The 21,653-nt window shown below is 36.5% G+C and overlaps 1 protein-coding gene across 2 annotated transcripts in view; it reads right to left on the reverse strand.

Annotated features, from left to right (window-relative positions):
- USP9X (ubiquitin specific peptidase 9 X-linked) overlaps positions 1 to 21,653 on the reverse strand; it is an 80,099-nt gene that overhangs the window by 14,072 nt on the left and 44,374 nt on the right. Inside the window, exons 24-36 of one of the 2 annotated variants that reach the window (XM_086618559.1) lie at positions 21,468 to 21,593; positions 18,045 to 18,211; positions 12,085 to 12,193; positions 11,347 to 11,493; positions 11,084 to 11,230; positions 10,077 to 10,284; positions 6,842 to 7,062; positions 6,506 to 6,696; positions 5,888 to 6,061; positions 3,487 to 3,628; positions 2,560 to 3,310; positions 1,910 to 2,033; positions 404 to 629 (exon numbers count right to left, since the gene is read on the reverse strand). In XM_086618559.1, coding sequence (XP_086474685.1) covers positions 404 to 629; positions 1,910 to 2,033; positions 2,560 to 3,310; positions 3,487 to 3,628; positions 5,888 to 6,061; positions 6,506 to 6,696; positions 6,842 to 7,062; positions 10,077 to 10,284; positions 11,084 to 11,230; positions 11,347 to 11,493; positions 12,085 to 12,193; positions 18,045 to 18,211; positions 21,468 to 21,593 — 2,733 coding nt within the window. Of the gene's footprint in view, positions 1 to 403; positions 630 to 1,909; positions 2,034 to 2,559; positions 3,311 to 3,486; positions 3,629 to 5,887; positions 6,062 to 6,505; positions 6,697 to 6,841; positions 7,063 to 10,061; positions 10,285 to 11,083; positions 11,231 to 11,346; positions 11,494 to 12,084; positions 12,194 to 18,044; positions 18,212 to 21,467; positions 21,594 to 21,653 lie in introns of both variants that reach the window. The other variant, XM_009983741.2, reaches the window with a different exon arrangement.

The following is a 21,653-nucleotide window of genomic DNA, read 5'->3' on the forward strand; positions in this document are numbered from 1 at the left end:
GTTTTAGTGGTTTTTAGGTTTTTGCCTTTTTTTTTTTGGTGTGTGTGGGGTTTTGTGTTTGTTTTTTTTTTGAATTCTAAATGAAAAACAAGAGTTCACTCCTCTACACATTACTTTATGATAAGACATTACTTTCATTTTGCAGATTTCACACTCGTAACTCAACTCAAAGTTCTCACTACTTAGTCTTCACAGAGGTTTACAAATGAGGGGAAACTGATCCCCTCTGACAGCAACTCTCACAGAAACTGGTCAAATTTACTTAACGTATGAAGTGCAAAATGGACTGTATAGCTTTCCTGTCAACACTGATGCATCGACTCCAGAATTTACTGTACATTAAATAGCGATAATGAAGAAGTAAGAGTAAGTTTCAAAAGTTTTTAATTAGAAAATTAAATACCTGACTGGAAGGCCCAGGAGAGGCAAAAGGTGAAGGACATGGTCCGTCTTGCAATGAAAAATGTGCAATAAATACTATAAGTTTTGCAAATGCACCCCTCACTTCAGCACTAGGGCATTCCAAAAGATACTCAGAGAAGCGGTTTGAAACATTAAAAAGGACGTTGTGTGCAAACCAAAAGCGTACATTCTTGCTGTGACGAAGAAGGATGCATAACGCATCATACCTGAAATAGACGACGACACAACTGAGAGATTATGACCAAATATAGACATTAATGAATTTTGGCAGACATATTCCTCCGCAGAATTTGAAGAAAATACATCTTAAAGGTGATCCCTAAACATTTTTACTCACAAAATGCTTACAATCAGATAAATTGTAATTCCTGTTGTGATACTGTTACTAGTAATCACAAATTTAAAAGACACTTCAATTAAAAAACTAATCACTCATAAGAACTAAGACAGGATTACATCCCCTAACTCCCAAACTACTACTCAATGCAGGTCCTACATTAGCAGCCATTATTCCCTCTGTCTTGGAACTGGAGGAGAGGGCGACAACCAGTGGAGAACATGTGAGGTGGATTTCATGAGCTGTGTATAAGACATTAACGAAGTATCCAATCTACGAGGAATTTATATTCTTATTTACAGATATAAAGAAACCCAAAACTCCAAAGAGTAAAATATCTGTTCCAGAGAGGGTCTTATGTGACTGTCCTTCCCACAGCAATATTAGAACTCCTCTTGACTTCTTAGAATAGCAGAAGTAACTTAGCTACTCTCAAAGTTGCTACTGGAGAAAAACTTGAGGTGCATATTTGCCGTGTATTACACAACTACTTACTAGTAGCTGTTAAAACTACTGGTCATCATGAAACTAGATGTTCTCTCTAGTTCTACCAGCCATAACCCACATTTCTCTCCCCAACACAGAATAACCTAGCTTAAAGACTAAAATGCTGTGGTGCTATGAATAAGACTGTATTGTTTGTTACATACTACAGATTTGAATTACAGGGCCTGTAGCAATGTACTTAAAGCACTCTGCTAACAGACTCTAGAAGATTCTATACACTTTTCAGAAACAGAACACAAATATAAGCTGCAAAAAAGGGCTGAAAAGAGCTTTGCTTAAAACTACTCAAACCATGAACAAACCATTCTGGATTAAAGTCAGAATAAATAACCTATTAGTTTTGTGCTAGGAATAGACTCTACTCCTTTGTTCTTTTAAGACAGACAAAGGTAGATTTAAGCTCTGTTTGAAAATCAATTTTGAAGCTGTTCAGCTCAGTAGCTCTTTATAAGACTCAGTTTCTTCTCAGTATTTTCTGTTCAGGTTTACCCTGCTTTTCATGTGCTCTGTGGCCACCTACTTGGAGGAGGGACGAAAACAGGACAGACCACTAACACCTTTTATATTCATATGTATGTAACTGGGATCTTTTAACAGACATCAAACTTCCAAAGCTGTAATTGTTTTTAAAAGACAAGATACCAATCACTAGCAGGGCCACGGACTATTTTCTTTGTATGAAATCCTGTGGTGAAGAGAAATCTAGCAGCAAGCTGAATACTAATCATAGTTATTTCTTCTGCTTCAGGCAACAGATGATCTTGTCCTAAAGAGAAACCAAAATACTCACATGTAGACAAAATAAAAGCAATTTACTTTTAATAATTTAACTGACTCCAGATTACTATTTTGTCTAACGCTGTTCCAATTTTAACAGGAAACTTGACCAAAACAGTCTCTAGCTTCTGTAACGTATCATTTGAAAATGCAAGCTTTAAGACAGTGACAAGTACCGGGAGGCTAACATACCTCTGATGTCTATAAGTTCAGCACCTCGCCTTTGAGAACTGTCGTCAGCATAGCAGTCCATAAACTGAAGCATTTTAACGTGACTTAGTACGTAAGCTGAATAATAGCTGAGAGTTTATAAAAGTATTTTTTGCTAAATATTCTGGCATGTTATCACTGATGAACAACTCAACAACAGATGTTAAAGTGCCAAAGTCCAGAAAGAAAAGAGTATTCAAAGCAGAACGCACAAAATTTTCACTGGCTACACAAATTCTTGACAACCCCAACCAAAACTCTTCTTGCAATAAATTCATCCATAATTACCGCACTAAAATACTAACCTGGAGGAGGATTTAAGTAGACGCTATTACAAGTAAGCAACTTCTTTATGAACTGGAAATATTCTAGGCTGTACTGCATACGATTGTGCATGAACTGCACGTTCTGCTTCCGTACACTTCGTTCAATGGCTGATGGCATTTTAATCTGATGGGGTTTAGTGGTGATAGCGAGTTCTGAAATATATTTTATTAGTTCATTGTCTTTGTCTATTGTGTCCATACGTTCATAAAAAAGAATATAGGCATTCCACCACCTCTTCTGGCGTCTGTAGGACATACGCTTCATCATATGATCAAACACTTCTCCCATGTATTCTCCACCAAAACACTGGTTTTTCATTTCTTCATCATCATCCATTTTACACTCTGTCACATCTCCGTCATCAAATTTATACCACCGATTTTTCTCACCATCTCCACCATTCCTCTGGATAATGTAAGAATAATAATGTCCACCACTGGCCTGGCCACTGTGTACAAGTACACCAACAAGCCTGTATTTCGTGCTCCCAGAGTGTTCGTTTTCTGACTGTTCGTTTTGTATTATCTGATTTTCAGGATTGACGTCATCTCCTTCCAATTTAGCTACACCTGCCACCGTGTAAGGCTCCATGTCCAGCTCTCGCGGAAATTCAAAATAATCATTGAATTTGATTGCACATTCCCTTTCCCAGTCATAATCAAATCGTTTCAACTGGATTGCAAGAACTGGAGGCAACTTCTTAATCAACAAACGTTTCACTGTATCAACCTAAAAAAAGACATGAACAGTTACCAGCTCTTAAGTTTCCATTCATACACTCTTATCAACAACCAAATTCAGTAATTAAAGGATAATTTTTTCTCCCTTAACACAAACTAAGACTGAACTTAGTACGGCTGTAACACCACAGCTGTACACAAATTTAACATCTAAGGAATCGTTACCTTTTTGTTGCATTTTTCACAATGATATGCATTTGCACCTTCCAATAAATCTCCTTTGACGTACTGTTCCAAAGAATCAAGAAGGTTTTGGTGATTTCTTATATCTACATTCAGAGTTGTGAAGGATTCCTCGCATTCATACCTACCAATGAACAGACAGATGTAAGAGCAAGGTAGAAATGTGTTCAGCTTTCGTGTTTTACAGGAGCTACACAGCACCTTACTGCAACAAAAGTTTTATTCAGCATTTGATGTCAAATTCTGGCAAAAGGAGTTAAACAGTAAAAAAAGAACCAAACTCTTTTATTGTAGTCTTCCTCTGATTACATTACGTATCTGCACATTGTATTTTCTGATCTGAGCTAACTATAGTTATTTTATGAAGATCATAGAAATGATGACTTGTATGTCTCCACTGAAAAGATCATGGAAGTTGAATTTTTTAGCACATCTTGTTTTTAAAGCAGCTAAAGAAGCATGACAGACTCTTGGCTAAGTTAAGCTAGTAGAGAAGCACAGATAGCAAAGCAGAGTATTTTTCCATTGCTGAACTTTACTGTCAGGAATGAGACTGACAAACATAAACACTGTGTCATACCTAAAGACATCAGTTCAAACCAGATTCTTAAAAAAAAAAAAGCTTTTTAATTTTCCTATCTGAAAAAACCTGAATAGCTGCCTTCATAAATCCACTTTGCATATGTATGACTGGCTTTGCCTTACTGCGTTCTGATATAACCTTCAAACAAATTCCCAGCAAACAACCAAACAACCAGCAATGCTTGAGACACAACTAGTTAAGACATCTGGAAAACAAATTTTTGTTTTTATTTTTACAGATAAAGAAGCAATGAACAAATTTAAAAAGTTGCATCTATTCCAACATAACCCTGCAGGGCTTGTTTCTCTGATGCGCAATCAAGCATACAAAGTGTTTTATAACAGTGAATAAATTAATATTTAGAAACACTTCAAATAAAACAGTAATACTCATTCATCTATTAAATAACTTCCAAATTTAGAAAGGCTGTTAATCTGCCATACCCCAATCCAATAGTTTAGTTTATAATCATTTTTCTCCTCCCTAAACTACAATCAGAGTAACGTTTTTATTAAGAAGTACAATTATGCAAATCCAATAGAGTCCAAAAAAGACAAGTAATACTTCAACATAGCACATAATATCAGAAATGAATGGTAACTCATGTTGCTTCACATCTGTTTCTTCCATTTAATTACCCATTGCATATAAAATAAAATCAGTGCTTTTATTTTATCTTGCAATATCTCAACTCGTTTCTGGTCACACATTTTAACCCATGAAACTTAAGACGTTCCACTTGTAAGTTCTGCTAAATTCACACGAGCTCAACTGAAGCTGAAAGATCACCACAAATCAGTTTGTGTCAGTGTTTTTCCTGTATTTTAATTGCTAATTGCAGGATAACACTAAATGACCAACTTTCACAATAAAAAGAATTTCCAATGGTAATATGCAGAGAGGTTTATATCGTTTAAGAATCACATAATTTGGAAGATGTAGTGAACAGTAATAAGTTACTGTGTGAAATTCTGTATCACTAAGAAAAAAAAAAGCCAACTCTTGAAAAAGAACAAGCCCTCATTAGGTCATCTTGAATCTTGCACACAATTCTAATCATCCACCTCAGAAGGGATATGGAAGAAAAAGTCTGGAGAAGCACAACTGCGCAATGCCTAGTTCTATTACTTTCACAAAGTCTTTGTCATTGATCACCATCACCAATATAGCACTACAGACTTACAGTCTGATTTGGTACAGGTGTTTTTTGTAAAAAAACCCTACAAAATGCCCTACATGAAACTGAATTTCAGTATTAACATTTGAAGTTAATTAAAACCAGCTGAAATCTTAAGAAAAAGATAAAACTTTCTACATCATTCTCCTTAATGATAGCTTACACAGTGAGTATGAATGGAGTTTTACTCACTGAAATTAAAAATTCATAATTGGGTCAGCTCTACCACACATTGTGGAAAACAGAAGACAGCAACAGCTGTTGGCCATGTCTTAAAATCTTATACATTGCATTTTGCCCCTAAGTTGCTATAATTTTTAACATGAAAAAGTTGTATCTTTTCCCCCAATGAAATACCCAATGCTTCACATACAATCTGCTAAGTAGAAGAAACAGTAGTCATGTATTTCATGGCACTTTAAGACAAAACTTAAAGTGTTGAAAAAATGTAGAAAAAATAAGGTAGCAAATTCTATTAGCTTTGAAAAAAAAACGACAATAAACAACCACGACAAAAACTCCACTCTTGATCCTGTAGTCACTTCTATATATATATATATCCTTCTATAAGGATACAAACACAGGTAGTTCTTTTGTAAGAAAGAGAACCTTAAAACACTTACCGATGTGGGCATCCTTGACAAATCTTCTGATCAGCAAAGGACCCTCCTAAAACTTTACTTAACATTGCTGGATGGCCCAAAGCTTTTAAAGCTTCATCTAAACTGTCCACCAAGGAATTAAAAAATTCTAAAGCATCATGTTGTTCACGTAGATTTACAGGTTCACCCCAAAGTCTGAAAACAAAAGCACGTTCTTGTCAAATATTTTTTGTTTTGTTCTCCAAAAATTTCTTTTCTAACATAACATTATTCAAGCTATTAATCCCTCCTTCTTAGTGGGTAAACTTTTACTGGTTTGTCATGTAGTACACCAACTGTTACTCTGTCCCTGACATTTACTGGTAAGCAAAAACAAGCTTTTATGTATAACTTTATACTTAATTCAAAGTCTCAATATCAAGGTCAAGAACTGCTAGAATTCAAAATAATCATCTTGCTACAAATTTTGGTTTATTAACAGACTTCTACAGACTGGTGATGAGGTAGGATAACAAATATGATGCTGCACAAGTTCTGCTGTTTTACACTTAACATAGCTATCATTTCTTCTACTAGGATTAGTTCTGTTGCATTTCGGTGATCCAGTGAACAGACATCAATACTAAACTTTCTATTTACCTAAATTGTTTCCAAAACCCTCTTGGTACGTAGTACTGTAGCCTGGAAGCTGCTAAATGACCAAAAATTACTTGGAGATGCCTCAGAACTCCAATATTGTATTCTTTTCTATCTTCTGTTTTACTCAGTGCTGGTTTGTCTTCATACTGATGTGGATAACCAAACACATCATCTCGTGGGTCAACATTGCTCTGAAAAGCAAGTAAGAAGTATTACACTATTGTCCCCACTGCAAACAGTGGAAAGCAAAGCATTAGTAACTTAAATTTGTTATAATGTTTTCATAAAAAAGAACTGGATTTTAAAGATAAGCAAGTTCTATGTAATTAAATTTACCTCATTGTCCTGCTTTTCATCCCCAGACATGTCATCATCTACATCACTGCCTGTGCCTTCAATTGCAAGAATCCCATTCCTGATGGCTGGAATCATGTACAGCTGCTGAATGACAGAATTCATGTAACAAGTGGCACCAGCGTTTTTTAGTCCTACAAATCCCTTTGGCGGTCGAGGCCCAACAGGTGGAAGATATTCCCATTCTGTAAGCGCTTCACAAGCTAAAAGAAAACAGCAGAATGTGATTAGGGAACTTTTTTTTATAAAACAATTTAGACCATCAATGCAGTACAAAGAGCAGTTGCATAAAATTAGCTTAGTCTGCATCATACTGCAGTTTAATAAATAAAAATGTTCCACCAGGAACTTAATTGCTAAAATTAACACAACTTCTATGAACAACAGTTCTATCTCTAATCTTAACATTAAACTATTTTCTTGTATTGCATAACTAAAAAGGTGGTCAGACAAAAATCCAGTCTACGTATTTATCCAACAGAAGTCTTCCCTCAAAAGCAGCAAGTTTCTTTGCCGAAAAATTAAGCTGAATGAAACTAGAACACACAACCGATTTATAAGCCTGTCACAAATTTATAATCCTTTTAAAATTACAGTATTTCACTTCTGCTTTGCTTTTCCTTGCCAGGCTGGGAAACAGTTTTAGATAACGCTATCTGCATCACTTCTGATAGATTTTTTTTTTCTCCTCCTGAGTCTTCTCCCTCAGACCTCTCACATCTCTTTAGAGTACATTTACAATCACAGGTTTCCCACACTGACCAGTTGTTCTGTTTAACAAAAAATTTCTGATGTAAAAGGAAGTAAGAGAGCATGCATGTTTACAAGCAAGCTTTACTTGGTATATGAAACACACAGCATGCACAGTTCACACATGTGTTCTCTCTTCTGTCTGATGTACCATGGAGATCCGGCTTTCTATTGTGCTTACCAAATATTTGAGTGGAAGGAAACACCATAAAATCCTTTTAATTGTGAGACGCTAACAAATACACTACTTCCCAACAGAAAAGAGTGAAGAAAAAAGGATGAGGCACAGAGGAAAAACATAAAGCTGCCCTTTTCATTTGTTCATTTGAGATGGAATCAAACAGGAAGAGACTGAAAAACTAACTCAACTCACTGATACCACCAACTGGGCAAGTAGCACTGTCATTCTGAGAGAGAGTGGACAATTCCCTCTCTAGTTGCTTATAGTTTTGCTAAACTACGTAAATTCAAATATTCTGTTAAATCACAGAATGGTTTGGGTTGAAAGAGACCTTTAAAGATCATCTAAGTCCAATCACCCTGCCAAGGGCATGAACATCTTTCACTAGATGTGGTTGCTCAAAGCCTCATCCAACATTACCCTTAACACTTCTAATGATAAGGCATCCACAACTTCTCTGGGTAATCTGTTCCAGTGTCTCACTAGCCTTATCGTAAAGAATTTCTCCTTTATGTTCAATTTAAATCTACCCTCTTTCAGTTTAAAATCGTTGCCCCTTGTCCTGTCACTACAGGCCCTTGTAAAAGGTCCCTCTTCATCTTCCTATAAGCCTCCTTTACATACTGAAAGGCTGCAATAAGGTCTTCCCAGAGCCTTGTATTCTCCAGCTGAACAACCCTAACTCTCTCAGTCGTTCTTCCTGTATCAGTTTGAGTTTGGTGTGTGTCACCCCCCTCCCACCCTGTCCCTTTTTGTCCTGGTTTTAGCTGGGACAGAGTTAGCTCTTCTTTTTAGCAGCTAGAAGAGCTCCGTGTTTGGTTTTACTCAGAGGCTCGCTCTGAGAAGAATGCTGATAGCAAGCTGATGTTTGTAGTTGGTACTGAGGTCTCAAGGACTTTTCAGCTGCCGTGTTCTTGCCAGTGTGCAGGAGCACAACAGGATAAGGGGGGAGCATGGCCAGGACAAGGGGTCCACGACTCTCCTTACGATTTGTACTTGGACTTAAGATTGACGGCCAAACTGGCCAATTAGTATTCCATATCATGCAGCGTCATGCCCAGTATAAAGGTGAGGGACAGCCGGACAGAAGGGCTTTTTGCGCTTTGGCTCTTTCGCCGCTTTTGCTCTTTTGCACTTTTGCTCTATTGCCTTCCCCCCACTTCCAGTACTCCCACTCTCGGAGTACTATCTCTCTTTCCTCCTCTCTATTTTGGGGCCTCGCGTTTGTCCGGGATTGCAGCTTCGGGACAAGACGGGCTGCGGATAAGAGGGGGTGGTGAGCATCTACACTGCGTATTAAATCATGTGTATTAAATTGTTCTTATCTCAACCCACGGGTTTCCCGTTTATCCTTTAATTCTCTCCCTCATCTCTGGGGCTGGGGAGGGTGAGTGAACGACTGGGGCGGGGGTGTGTGGTTTGGTCGCTGGAGCGGCCTAACCCACGACACTTTTTTTCCCTGTTAATATTGCAGCCAAAATGGTTTAGCTATCCCGTTTAGGGCTGCAGAAAATACGCTGCTTTTCATTAGTAACAAAATCTGTGTTAAGTATGTGCCTTCTGTCATCCTTGTGAAAATCAGCCCAAGTGTTTCACTTGACTATCGGCTTTTGAAACACTAACATTTCTAAGTTTTTGTGCTTGCAGCAATTGCTATAATCTTTCTCCAGTGAGAACAAGAAAGTTCTTTAAGTGCAGAGCTGTGCTGACACAAGGCCAAAACTGAGAGAACAAATATTTGAGAAAGGACTATGACAAGCAAAGAATCAGTACAGAGCTAAAAAGGGAAACAGAACAGTGGATCTGTGTCTGTGTGCGACAATGACGACCAATTAGGTGAGCAATCAAGAGACTGGCACTAAAACTAAGCTGAAGATACCTGATGAGGTTCTGGGATTGGTTAGGCAGAGCCTGAAATGATGAGACAAAAGTAGAAGACAGAGACCAAATGAGGTTCCTGGGAGCTGGTATAGACAAAGGGGAATAGCTAGAGATTGGGGTAGGGCGGGTCAGACTGTGTAAGTGATTTGGGAGGGAACTTGGATGCAACCATATAATGTCAATCAGTACATTTACTGCATAAAGAATAATAAAGGCTACACTAACAAACTTTTCTAAATTTTGTGAGCCTGATTTTGCAACATTAAAAGCAGCCACAAACAAACCACAAACTAAAAAACCCAGCATTAGTTCAGTTGATAATATAAATAAAACCTATATATAATATGCACATTCAAAAGTAGAAAATAGATAATTAAAAATATTACATACTAGTGATTGCTGTACCTATGTAATACATTTCAGTCAAGGTGTCTACTATCTGTTTGAGATTTCGGACACATCCAACTGCTAGTGCAACTAGTAGCTCAAAGCCAGCATTAATAGTAGCTGGTGAACTACAGACTGGTATGGCCTGCTCAGCAGGCAACTCTCCATTTCTCATGTATTGTAGATAAACATTGGATGCCGGAAAGATGAAATCATCTATCAACTCCTAAAAAAACAGAAGAAAATAAATCAGTTGTTACCATAGAAACGTACACTATTTTACAACAGAATAAGAGTTATTATATAAATGAATGTCTAAGAACCAGAGGAGTACTTAAAAAAAACAAGAGTTAAAATTGACACCAATACCATAACGAGCTTTTATACTTAGAACAGAGTAACTCCATCCTAAAGTGGTTCCCTGCAAATCCACTCCCCCACTGCAAGTTAAAATAAATCTGTATTATTACTGATTGGTAAACAGTTTCTTTTGCCAAACTAGTATCATCTACAAAGCTCTTTATTAATTAGTGCTGAAAAAAAAAACAGCATTGCTTTTGTGTAATATCAGAGGCACAAAGAAAACATGTCTGATTAAAGAGATGCTCAGATGTCATGCATTTGTTCAAACCTGTCGTAAACATTAACAGCACTAATTAAGGCCATGTGGAGAAAAGACAATATAGAGGAAATGAAAGAAAGCAATCCTGTACAGGACTATCCTGCATATAGCTCACTATTCTTGTGTGATGTCTGCCAAGTCTTGGAATAACAGTTCACTAGGTCACAGAACTCTACACACAGTGGTTCCCAAGAATGTGAATGTTAAGTACTCTCATGAATGAAACGTGTAATTTTTTAAAAAAAATATTTTAAAAGAAAATATTAAACTCCAACTAGAAGCCCTTGTCAAACAGTTAAATTGGGACCTTTTATGGTTACAGACCACAAGATGCGAAGCTTCTTTTTACCTATTTATAGTGAAAAAATTGAAAAACTCCATAGGTCAAAAAACTTGAACTTACTTTAATGAGATTAGCACCTCCTTTTTCACAACCAATATGGTATTTCTTCTCAGGCGTCTGGAATGCTAACAACTCTTTTGTTACTCCAAGGTGACCCTCTAAGATAGTTTCTTCAACACCTGTTTCCCCTGTTCTTTTTACTTCATCCTGCCATTTAAGAGAAAGTTAGGATACTCTAATATACACTTCCAAGCTTAAAACTGTACTTTACAAGACAGCAGCAAAAAGCTGATTATCATAAATAAATTGATCTTAAAACTTACCCTAATCCTCTTAAGCCAGTCAATTTCATTATTGAGAAGAACTTCAGCATTGGGTACATTAATATTACTGTTGTAAGCATAGTTAAGAAGATGTCTTAAGAGAGTGAAGTAGTCTCCAGAATGCTTAGCTCTTTCTCTTGCAGTACTCTATGTAAATCAAAACCAAGTTATATATAATTCACATGTTTCTACTTACAGTGTAACACTAACATATTTTCCCTAAAACTGGAAGTAAATATGAAAGAAAAGAAGTGTAAGATCATTTTTAACCTTTTAGAAGTTTACAATTGTATTTAGCTGTTAACGAATTACTTCTGGACTATTTTAGTTGCAATTTCTATACCTGAACAGGAAACAAACAGTGAAGTGATCAAACGTTCAAGAGAGCCATGAGCATGAAGCATTGAAAAGCCCTGGCAGGCCCAGCAGAAGGCTGCAATAACTGCAGGTATCTATCTGATCTGCTAATGATTTTTACTTGAAGGTTAGTATTCACTGAAGACCAAATGCATATAGGAAAGCTTATTGTTCATGTTCTTATCAGAAAATGCAAAAAAGTCTCTTTCCCCCTCATCTAACTCAAATTGAAATCAACTGTGCTGCTTGCCTATAGGTCAAAAGGAATCTATATTTTAATGACTGTTGTTAATAGCCATTTGTCTTTCTTGTACATATTTTGTGTTACTACTTTTTACAGAAAATCACATTGTTCTGAAGCTTTTACCTCTAAAAACTTACCCCTAGAACAGTAAACAGCAGGGTAATGAAGAAAAGGAGAGGTCTCTGTCCCATGCAACACCTGGTAGCCATTAAAAAGAATTGCTCCTGTGCCATCTGACGAACAGTTCTGTAAATCATTTAACAGAAACATTAAATACAATCTCCCTATCCAAACAGGACACTAAAAAACCAATTAAATTCGTGCTTATCTGCTTAATGCCATTTTCTAAAATGGCACATAATGTAATAAATGGGAATACTAAATGGGAATACTTTAATTATTCATTATCCATCATATTGTTTCTCCTTGTAGTGAAATTTTAGACACATGAATTACTATTACAAAACCAGTTCCACAAATCAAATATTTAAAGGTAAAAGAAAAAGAAACTTATCAGCACCTAACCACTAAACCTTCACGAAAAGAAACTTATCAGCACCTAACCACTAAACCTTCACAACTGCCAGCAAACACTGGATCACACAACAAGTAATTTACAACTCTAAGTTTTTCTGTTTTTTCTAATTAAGCACCAGTTGTGCCTGAAAGACAAAATATAACTACCCTTGTAAAACTGCTCTTATGTTTTACTACAGCAGTTTGCTGATCAAAATTTATCATTAGTAAGAAATGAGGAAAGATGATCCCCTGAAAATTCAAGTGGCTAGAATTAAAGGAAATTTTCCATCTGAGAACTTCATCTAACCACTGGAATAACATGGGCATGTATAAGCTTAAGGGAAAAAATAATTTAAGGCAAACCCTATTCTTTGAAGTTGTAAGATTAATTGTCTGAGCACTGTTTGTAAAAACCGACAGAAACAACTCAGCTTGGATGGGGAGAGAATAAAAATCAATGCTGTGCTTTATGAAAGTATCTCAGTATAAGAAACTGAATTTTACAGTGTCTTTTTGGTGTGGCTGTCATTGTTTTCTGCCCATGAGATCACTGTGGAAAGCACACGAAAGAATCCTATTTTCTTCAGAGTTCTTTCATGTGCAGTTAACTGTGCTTCAAAAACATGTAATGACCATGAGGTCAGAGCAAAGATGCACCTAGGTGAGCACCACATCTCCAGTATACACCCAGGAAGGTGCAAAAGACGACAGAAATATGCAATAACATTTCTCCAGAACACACACACAGCTTCTAGCAATTCATGGCTCAGGAACGCTACCAAAAGCAGTATTTCATAGCCCTCACTGGACAAATCCATGAAAGAACCCCTCAAACTATTTTCAAACTGAAGGTTTACACTGCTTAAATGTCATGCTTAAGAAATTCTTATACAAAGAAACACTGTTCTCTATTTACTCTCCCTTTGCTACTTCTGGATGTTAAACGTCTCTGTGGTATTCTCCTCCCACCATTTATCTCTTCTCCAATACGAAGTGCCCCAAGCTATTCAGCTGTTCCTCAGATGGAAGTCATTTCAGAGCTTTGATCTCCCTTGTCATCCTTCTCTGATCTTCGCAAGTTCTCCTACACTGCTTTGAGTTGCAGAAGACTGTGGGGTGGAGAGGGGTCTGTTCTGTTCCCAATAATAATCGACATTTTATGGGAGCTGATTGCTGAGCTGACATTTTCATAAAATGTCTCACAGAAATTTCTTTTGAGATGCAACTCTTCAACTGCTTGGGACACATCACACAAACACTCCTCAGGCTCATGCACTTAAAGGCAGAATGAAACAGATAAAGGTGGTGTTTTCCTAAAGTAAGAAACGTGACCAACGAAACACATACTTCATTCACACTGTTACATCTCTAAGGAGTATGCAGTATTTGAACACAAGTATTGTATTTTCGTGAGGCTACAACAATCTAAGAGCTCTTAAAGGAACCACACGACGGATGCAGCTACCTAAACGCAGGCACCTAGTGTAGAACCGCGTAGAGCTGGCAGATAGGACACAGTTGCATGATGAACTCTCACTCACCCAGTGAAACAGCTGGAGGCCAAATGCCTCCATTAAGACAGGCAACCTGAGTCCCATCCTATTGATAGCTCCAGGATACAGATTTCTGTCTAGTTAACAGAATTCAGCCTCTTCAATGGTATGAGTGCCATTGCTTTATATACAGACAGTAAGGACTTCTATTTATTTGAGTCACATACATATGACTGCCAAACACTTTGTAGCCATCAGTGGAATACTTCTGGGTTACAGAATCATTTAGGACTAACTGTTGAGCTATCTACTGTTGACTGAATGAGTCTTGTATTCAGGGGTCACCACTATAAAATCAATTGCCTAGGAGAGCAAGAACTGCTCTAGTATCTAGTAGTCAACATTTTGCATTCTGTTTCTCGATTTATAGGTAGAATGGTTATGCTATAAGGAAACAGCAGAAGCTCCATACAATCTCAATCTCTGAAAGAAATAAAAACCATCAATCCATCTGCTCTTTTCCAGAATGATCCTATTTGTCAGATCTGAACTTGATAACCTTCCTTTTCTTTTATAGTGCACCACAAACATTTTCTCATATGCATATTTTTGCTCACATTGGTCCCTGATTGAGGACAGGAGATTAGAGAACAATAGCTGAAAATGGAAGGATATTCAGAATTGTCTGGTATTTGCTAAACTTTCTCTGCACTGCAAACACTAAATTTGTTTCCACATTAATTTAGAAGAGGAACTTTTTTTAGCTTAGTTCAACTTCACTGTCTTCATTTTCAAAGCAGTCTTCCATTTCTACTTATGTTTATGCTACTCTAACCATAATGTAATAATGAACAGTTGCATTCTAAGTGAGATTATCATACATATATCTCAGAAATTTTACAAGAATACGAGAGCACAGAGCTCAATGGTTAGCTTCTTGTACTGACAGTATGAACCATTTTTCCATACAATAAATTCAGCTTATTTCCCACTCTAGTGGAGAAAGAAAGCAGAGATAAGGAGCTAAGCATAAGTCCACTTGGAGAAGAGAAGCTCTTAAAGATTTTATCCCCTCTGACAAAAAACTCAAACAAACTACATCCATTAATGCTACTCTTATTTTTAAATGGCAAAAAGCTAACATATCTGAGGAATTAAGCCACTGGTGTTCAGACTTGGAGCGACATACCAACAAAACGTGGAAAAAGAAGCTTCAACTTGGGGACACATCTGGTTTCTTCCAAATTTTAGGAAGAAAAGTACAACGGCCAACTATTCACTAGGCATAATAGTATGAAATAGTTGGGATTCAAATTCAGTCAACAAAGTTCAAATTAGCAAGATGAGTAACCAGTGAAAAAGACTGGCAAAATCATGGCAGATATTCCCATCTGTAAAACAAGACTAGTTTTCGCCAAAAAGACCTTCTACCTCCATCACAAACTGTGTTAGACAGAACCTGCACAATGAAATTCAGAGACTAAACTGTTTAAGACTTATAGATTAAGAAGTTCCCGATTTGAACCAATAGATCACTTCCTTGGGGAAATACTACCAGTGCAGAAAAATTCTCACAAAGAGCATCTGCAGTTTCCAAAGACTGAAAGAGTGAGAACAAGTCATTTTAGGAGTAGGTTTGTCATTGGTACTATTCTGTTTGTAAAATCAGAACACTGCTATCTTGCTAGTAGCTATTTTAGTATGTTACATTGTGCTGTAAATATAAACCAAACCAGATTAATTATTTTTTTAACCAATTAACAGTTAAATGTACTCATTCTATGGTTTTTGTTTGTTTTTGAGTAAACATGAATACAGCTATTCTGTGAGTTTTTGCAGCAAAACAGGCATTATGGAACCAGCATTTTTGGAGTGAAAAGGATAACAAAATAGATTCATAGTAACAAAAGAATATACTAGTCTTTTCTTTTCAGTTTTCTTGATGACAAAATCCTAGCCTGTTAATCCAGACTGGTGAAAGTGATAGAAACTTTTAACCCTGTCACCTGATAAATGGTGTCAGAGAGAGAGATACCCTAGCGGTGATGAACACTTTCTAGCCTATGTAAACTGACAAGAATCTCAGTTTATGATATTCAAAGTTTAAAGAAAGGTTTTAAGACCATTTCATGAGAGACATGTCACACCAGAAGCAGCTCCAGAAGTTTTAATGTTGTAATGCTGCCAATAAATAAGCACGGAGATCACAGATTTGGCCACTATATTAGATAATAATCTTTAAGTTCTCCAAAGTTATTATTTGTGCAAATACACTTCTTATTTACAAACTAAACCTGAGAGCTGCTCACTGGACTTAATATGCAAATAAATACTTCTGTCTGCAAAGTGTTGATATCAAACACTAACTGAAATATAAACAAATGCTGGTAAACATTTGAGAAATGTCACTTAAATTCTAAGTACAACTCCAGAAAGTCATATAACTACAGTGAAATTTATTATAAAAATTATCACCCATTACTTATATTTTTTCAATTAAGATAATGTAAAAAAGCCACAAATCTGATCAGCCTTTGGACCTACACTAAAAAAAAAAAAATAAAAAAAATCAAAAGATGGGCAGCACTAACACTTGCTCAAGCTTTTCAATTGTACTGGTTCTCCAAATTTGACATGTGGCCAACATATACTTACTGTCAAAATAACAACTTTATATCAGCTGTTGACAGTTTTAAAAATAAAATTTAGTGATTTCTTACTCATCCGCCTTAAAAGTTACCAAAAATAGCGAAAGACAGCTTGTTTCAGTTCATGTGTAAAATTAAAACATTAGTTCGTCAGCATGTTTTGTTAAACTTAACTAATTTAAGTGATAATAACAAGCTTCAGTGAAGCTGAAAATTCAACATCCTATATCACAGGTTGCAAACTATTAAAGCTTGTGGGATTCCGCTAACAACACTCCACAGTTTTATCAAAGTGTGCAAGTAGTCCACTGTAAAGAGATAACTCTGATGACACTGTTGATCCTTTTGTTATGGTGAATATTCCTGAACATAAGACTTTTCAATCTGTTTTATCTAGAAAAGTAAAAAACCCAAAACATGGTGCTGAAATTCTGACCCCAGTTATCTTAGAATGCCACAACCTGACTCCATTTAAAATGTGCTGAAAGGGTTAGACACTTTACTAATTTCTGATCTCTGTCATTTCTCAAAGTTAAAATATTCATTGAACAGCAATGGAGATATCTGACAAAACTAGAATTAAATCTTTAGTAACAATTCCCAGTACTAGTAACCTTAAGTTTAACAACAACATACAAAAACCTTTCCACCTGAATGGCTTCTAAAAATACACACCCCAATACTTCACATCGCAATGTCAGACGGGCTGGAAGTTACAAAACACGCATCACACAGATGCTGTCTAAGGAGAACTGTAGGAATAGCCTGAAGATAAGAGATCCCTGAGCTCTACTGCAAGATTGCAAGGCAACTGAACCACATTGCTCTTGGCAGCTCCCGCTTGTTTTCCCTGTCCATCTGTCCCCCACCAGTGCTAAGAGTTCCACCAAGACGCTGATACTGCACCAGGTTAACAGCTCCAGTGTGACAGCTCTACAAAACACATGAGTTTCGTGAAGAGTCACAAGTGTCCCACTCTAACGCAAGAAAACCATAGGATTAAATCTTAACGTCCCCCTCTCCTCAAACAGCCAAGCACTGTGTCTTATCTTTACTTATCAGAAAAAGTATAGGAAAGTTCTTCTATACCTAAGTCACTTAAATATTCTAATGTAGTGAATATTCACATGATTTCTGAAAAACACGAAGTACTTCTTATTTCATTCTAAATAAGTTGTCCTAAAGCCATCAGTAGCACATTATCAGACATTCATCTGGCTTGACAATGTTCTCCTTAGAAGTACAAAGAAGACGGGACTGATAGAGCTACCACTTTAGGATAGGTATCCAAATCACAGAATTATATTGCTAAACAATAAACTAAGGCAACTGCAGCAAAATCACTTAAATAAGAACTCACTGCTCTGCGTTTAGGCTTCATATTAATTTTGAATTGTAAAATAATATGTGATTAAAAACCCCACCAGTAAAACTTACTTGCTGTGACAGTGCAATAGCAAATCAATGATAAACGTCTGCCATGCCTTTTCTTTACTGAGTGCATCCAGTGCCGTTGGAATCAAAGCAAAACACAGGGTCATCACCTCCAATGCTTCACAGCAAACCTGTTCGTCTTCCATGTCTGGTTCATTTCCTGCGTTTGTCTGTGAAAATAAACAAGACAGTACAAAGTGGGTACAGAAAAAAATCCCGAGAAACCCAACTGGCTCCAAGGTATACACACTGAATATAAACACAAACCACAAATTTGTGTACTAAGTGATTATCAGTGCCAAATATTTTATGCACTCCACTCAGATGTGATTCAAAGCACTATGTGGGATGACCTGAACTTCCAGTACTGTGCTTCTCAAAAGACGACTCCAAGCACGAACTTAAGGAGTCAGAGGTTAAATAGGAAACTTGCAGGCAAAAGTTACACCAGTTAGTACTGTTCGGGTTTTTCGTTGGTTTGTTCTTGAGTTTTGTTTGCTTGTTTTTTAAATTTTTAAGTAAGATGCTTTTCTTCACTCCTCAGAACATGGAGTTTAAGCTTTGGAAACAGTTACTATTTAAACAGAGAAAAGCTGTAGAAAGCCTGTAGTGCTGCGTAACCCACCAAGAAGTCCAGTTTTACAAAGTTCTGATACTTACAACTTATTTTTCAAAAACACAAAACAGCAGAAACAAATTTCAAACGTAGGGGTTGTGATGACTTTTGAAATATGAAAGGATAATGTATCTAATTAGTACATAGGTGATCCTTTCAATTAAACATTTGAATCAAGTGAGTTGATTTTGGTGCATTTTCCCAAAATAAATACTTTAAGAAAAAAAGCAAGTGCTCTCTGCCATCTAAGCCAAAATTAATTAACTTGAAGTTCTGAAGAAACTGAATGCGAGCAGGTTTCAATCTTAATTCATCAGTAATCATGGCTGCAGGTTAGCAACATTAACCAGAGATATAAAATAAAATTTGTTTAATATACGGAAAGGTTATCAAGAAGGAGTAGGTAGAAAGAAGAGTTTATAATCCAGAAGAGAAAACTAATTGTAAACAGCAGCAGAAGGGGATATAGCATGTCTCAGCCTGTCAACAGCCACTATTTTGTCTTTGCACAACAGCTAAAAATCAGGGACAGTCACTGCCACTGCATCGAGAGGATGTGGTTAATTCTGACACATCTCAAGACATGAAAGTAAAAGCAGAATGTTTCCGACAAGTTCAGGACTGCACCTGCTCTGCACTGAAGCCCTGTTTTGAAAAAAAAAAGTTATTTCTGCATGGGTGCAGGGATCTAGTAGAAGGCAAAGTGCATTTTATACTCAAAGTACTTCCCTCTACTCAGGCACCTATAGCTGCCGGGTCTGTACAAGCAGTACACTGCAGATGGTAAGGGTCTTCTCTGACCTAAGGAGGAAATGGTGGTTTCATACCACTGAAAGTTGCATACTGTCTTCTTCAACCACTGGGAGGACTCCCACACTAGAATTTTTCAAGGCAGGAGACTGTAGAAAGATTATGCTCTTAGAATAATTTATCTTGACTTTAAAGTTTAATTGAATTCACCAGTTATGTTGAGAAGCTTCTTATAGCGCTCAGAATATTCTTTCAGAAGTCATACTTGATGGGACTACTCTGAAATGCCTCTTAAAAACACATTTACCATAGCTGCCTTTGATGTTTTTAGGAATCCTGACATGTCATTCCTGATTCCACAAAAATTGGTGTCCTTTTGCTCTTAAACTAACATTTAATGATAAATCTCTACCCCACAGACTTAGAAAAATGCTCCTACAACCTATGAGCTAAAAGTCTAAGGTTTAGTGATCAACTTAGAAAACTGAAAGCATTTTTCTTAAAATACTTTTTCCTCTAAGCCAGTGTTTGCCAGTCACTGCTACGTTCAATCTTTATAAAGCTACCATAGGAGTTACTTCCTCCCATCTATAATCCAACACAATTCTCCTAAATTAACAACGTGTCTTTTCTTGCATCATAGTCTTCTATTTCTGCAACACTTTCCCCTCTTTTAATGTTATTTTAACAAAGTGTACTTTATTCCCTTTTCTGCAATTTCTTCTTCTTTTTAGTTTCCAATTTTTTCCTTCAATTCTTGTTTCCCTTTTGCTTAGGATAAACCAAATACATCTATTACTGCCATTTATTACTAATGTTCATATAAGTGTCAATAAAAATTATAATTAAAAATGACACACAAAAAAACCTTTGAAGGACGATTCATAATGCACAGCTTACATTTCACCTATTTTAAAACTTCAATTGTTTGAAAATGTTTTTACAAAACTTAACTGTACAATTTTTGCCCAGAAAAACGTCACAAAAGCCCATTTAGGTGTGTTTTCCTTTACGTGTATTTTCTCTAGTGCACTATTGCTCTTAAAACAGATGTCTAGATATAAGAGCATATCTTCATGTGCCTGGACTGTCACGCTAACTAAATCACTTTCTACATCCAAGTTGTATCACCTCTCCGCTCAAAAAATAGCCAAAAACCCCTCAACTTATTTCATGAAGTCATTCTCATGGCAGTAGAAGCAGATGCCACTATACCACTAAATAAGCTAAACAGAAAGGTGTTGCATTTTGCTGAAGTAAACACTCTTCCTCTAACTGATCATTCAAGCACAATATGTCAAGAATAAAACTTCCCTATATATTCCACTCCCTTATGCTCTCAGGCAAGTATTGATGAGTGCGAAACTTGATTTTATAAGGTGAATAAATGAAGACGTTTAGAGAACAATTTGGTTTTTTTTAAATCACTGGCAAAATAGAGTTTACTATTATTTCCTATACCTGTAAGCAACATATATTGAACACAAGGTGTGTGGTAACATACCAATATATAACCCCCAACTCCAAACTATTTGCATAAACCACGAGAAACCATGAAGATGGTGTACATATCTACACAATAAAAGGAAAAAAGCCATACAGGATTAGCAATTATGTTGTTTTACCTATTAGCCATGTTTTATCTATCAGCTCTTGTTTCTCATTCTAGACTGCATATATGCTTCAAATCGATTTCTGTAGAATAGATCTTTTAAATTGGAACACTAGAAAAATTAGCATTGCAAAAGAGTGCTTATTTCTTATTTAGTTACGGTATCTAACTGGGCTGAAAACATGCTACAGCAACTTACAGAACTGGCGCATTTTTGAAGTGACATCAGACTCAAGTTACAATTAAATAGTTACTGAGAAAAGGAATCTGGAATAGAAAATTAAACTGCAGTACAACAACTGACATATCATACTAGACTCTGAAATACATAATCACCAAGGTAACTACCTAAAAGCTCATCACACTCTAAGCCTAACCTGGCTGACACTGTCCCTTTAGTAAACAAAGGAACAGTTATATAGAAAAGAAGTTGCTTAGGAATTCTTACCTTTTCATAGATTTTGCTAATTTCCTCATTTGAGCTGAAAACCAGCTGAACTGACCCACAACCTGATGCCCAAACAATTTTTTGTACTGCCCTAATAACACAGATATCAGGGATGTATTTTGAAGCCTGAAAAAAACGAGAAATAAACAAAAAAAACCCATTAAAACACAGTTGCAAATAACATTA

Source organism: Tauraco erythrolophus, chromosome 1 (genome assembly GCF_009769465.1).
Source record: "Tauraco erythrolophus isolate bTauEry1 chromosome 1, bTauEry1.pri, whole genome shotgun sequence".
NCBI lineage: Eukaryota > Metazoa > Chordata > Aves > Musophagiformes > Musophagidae > Tauraco > Tauraco erythrolophus.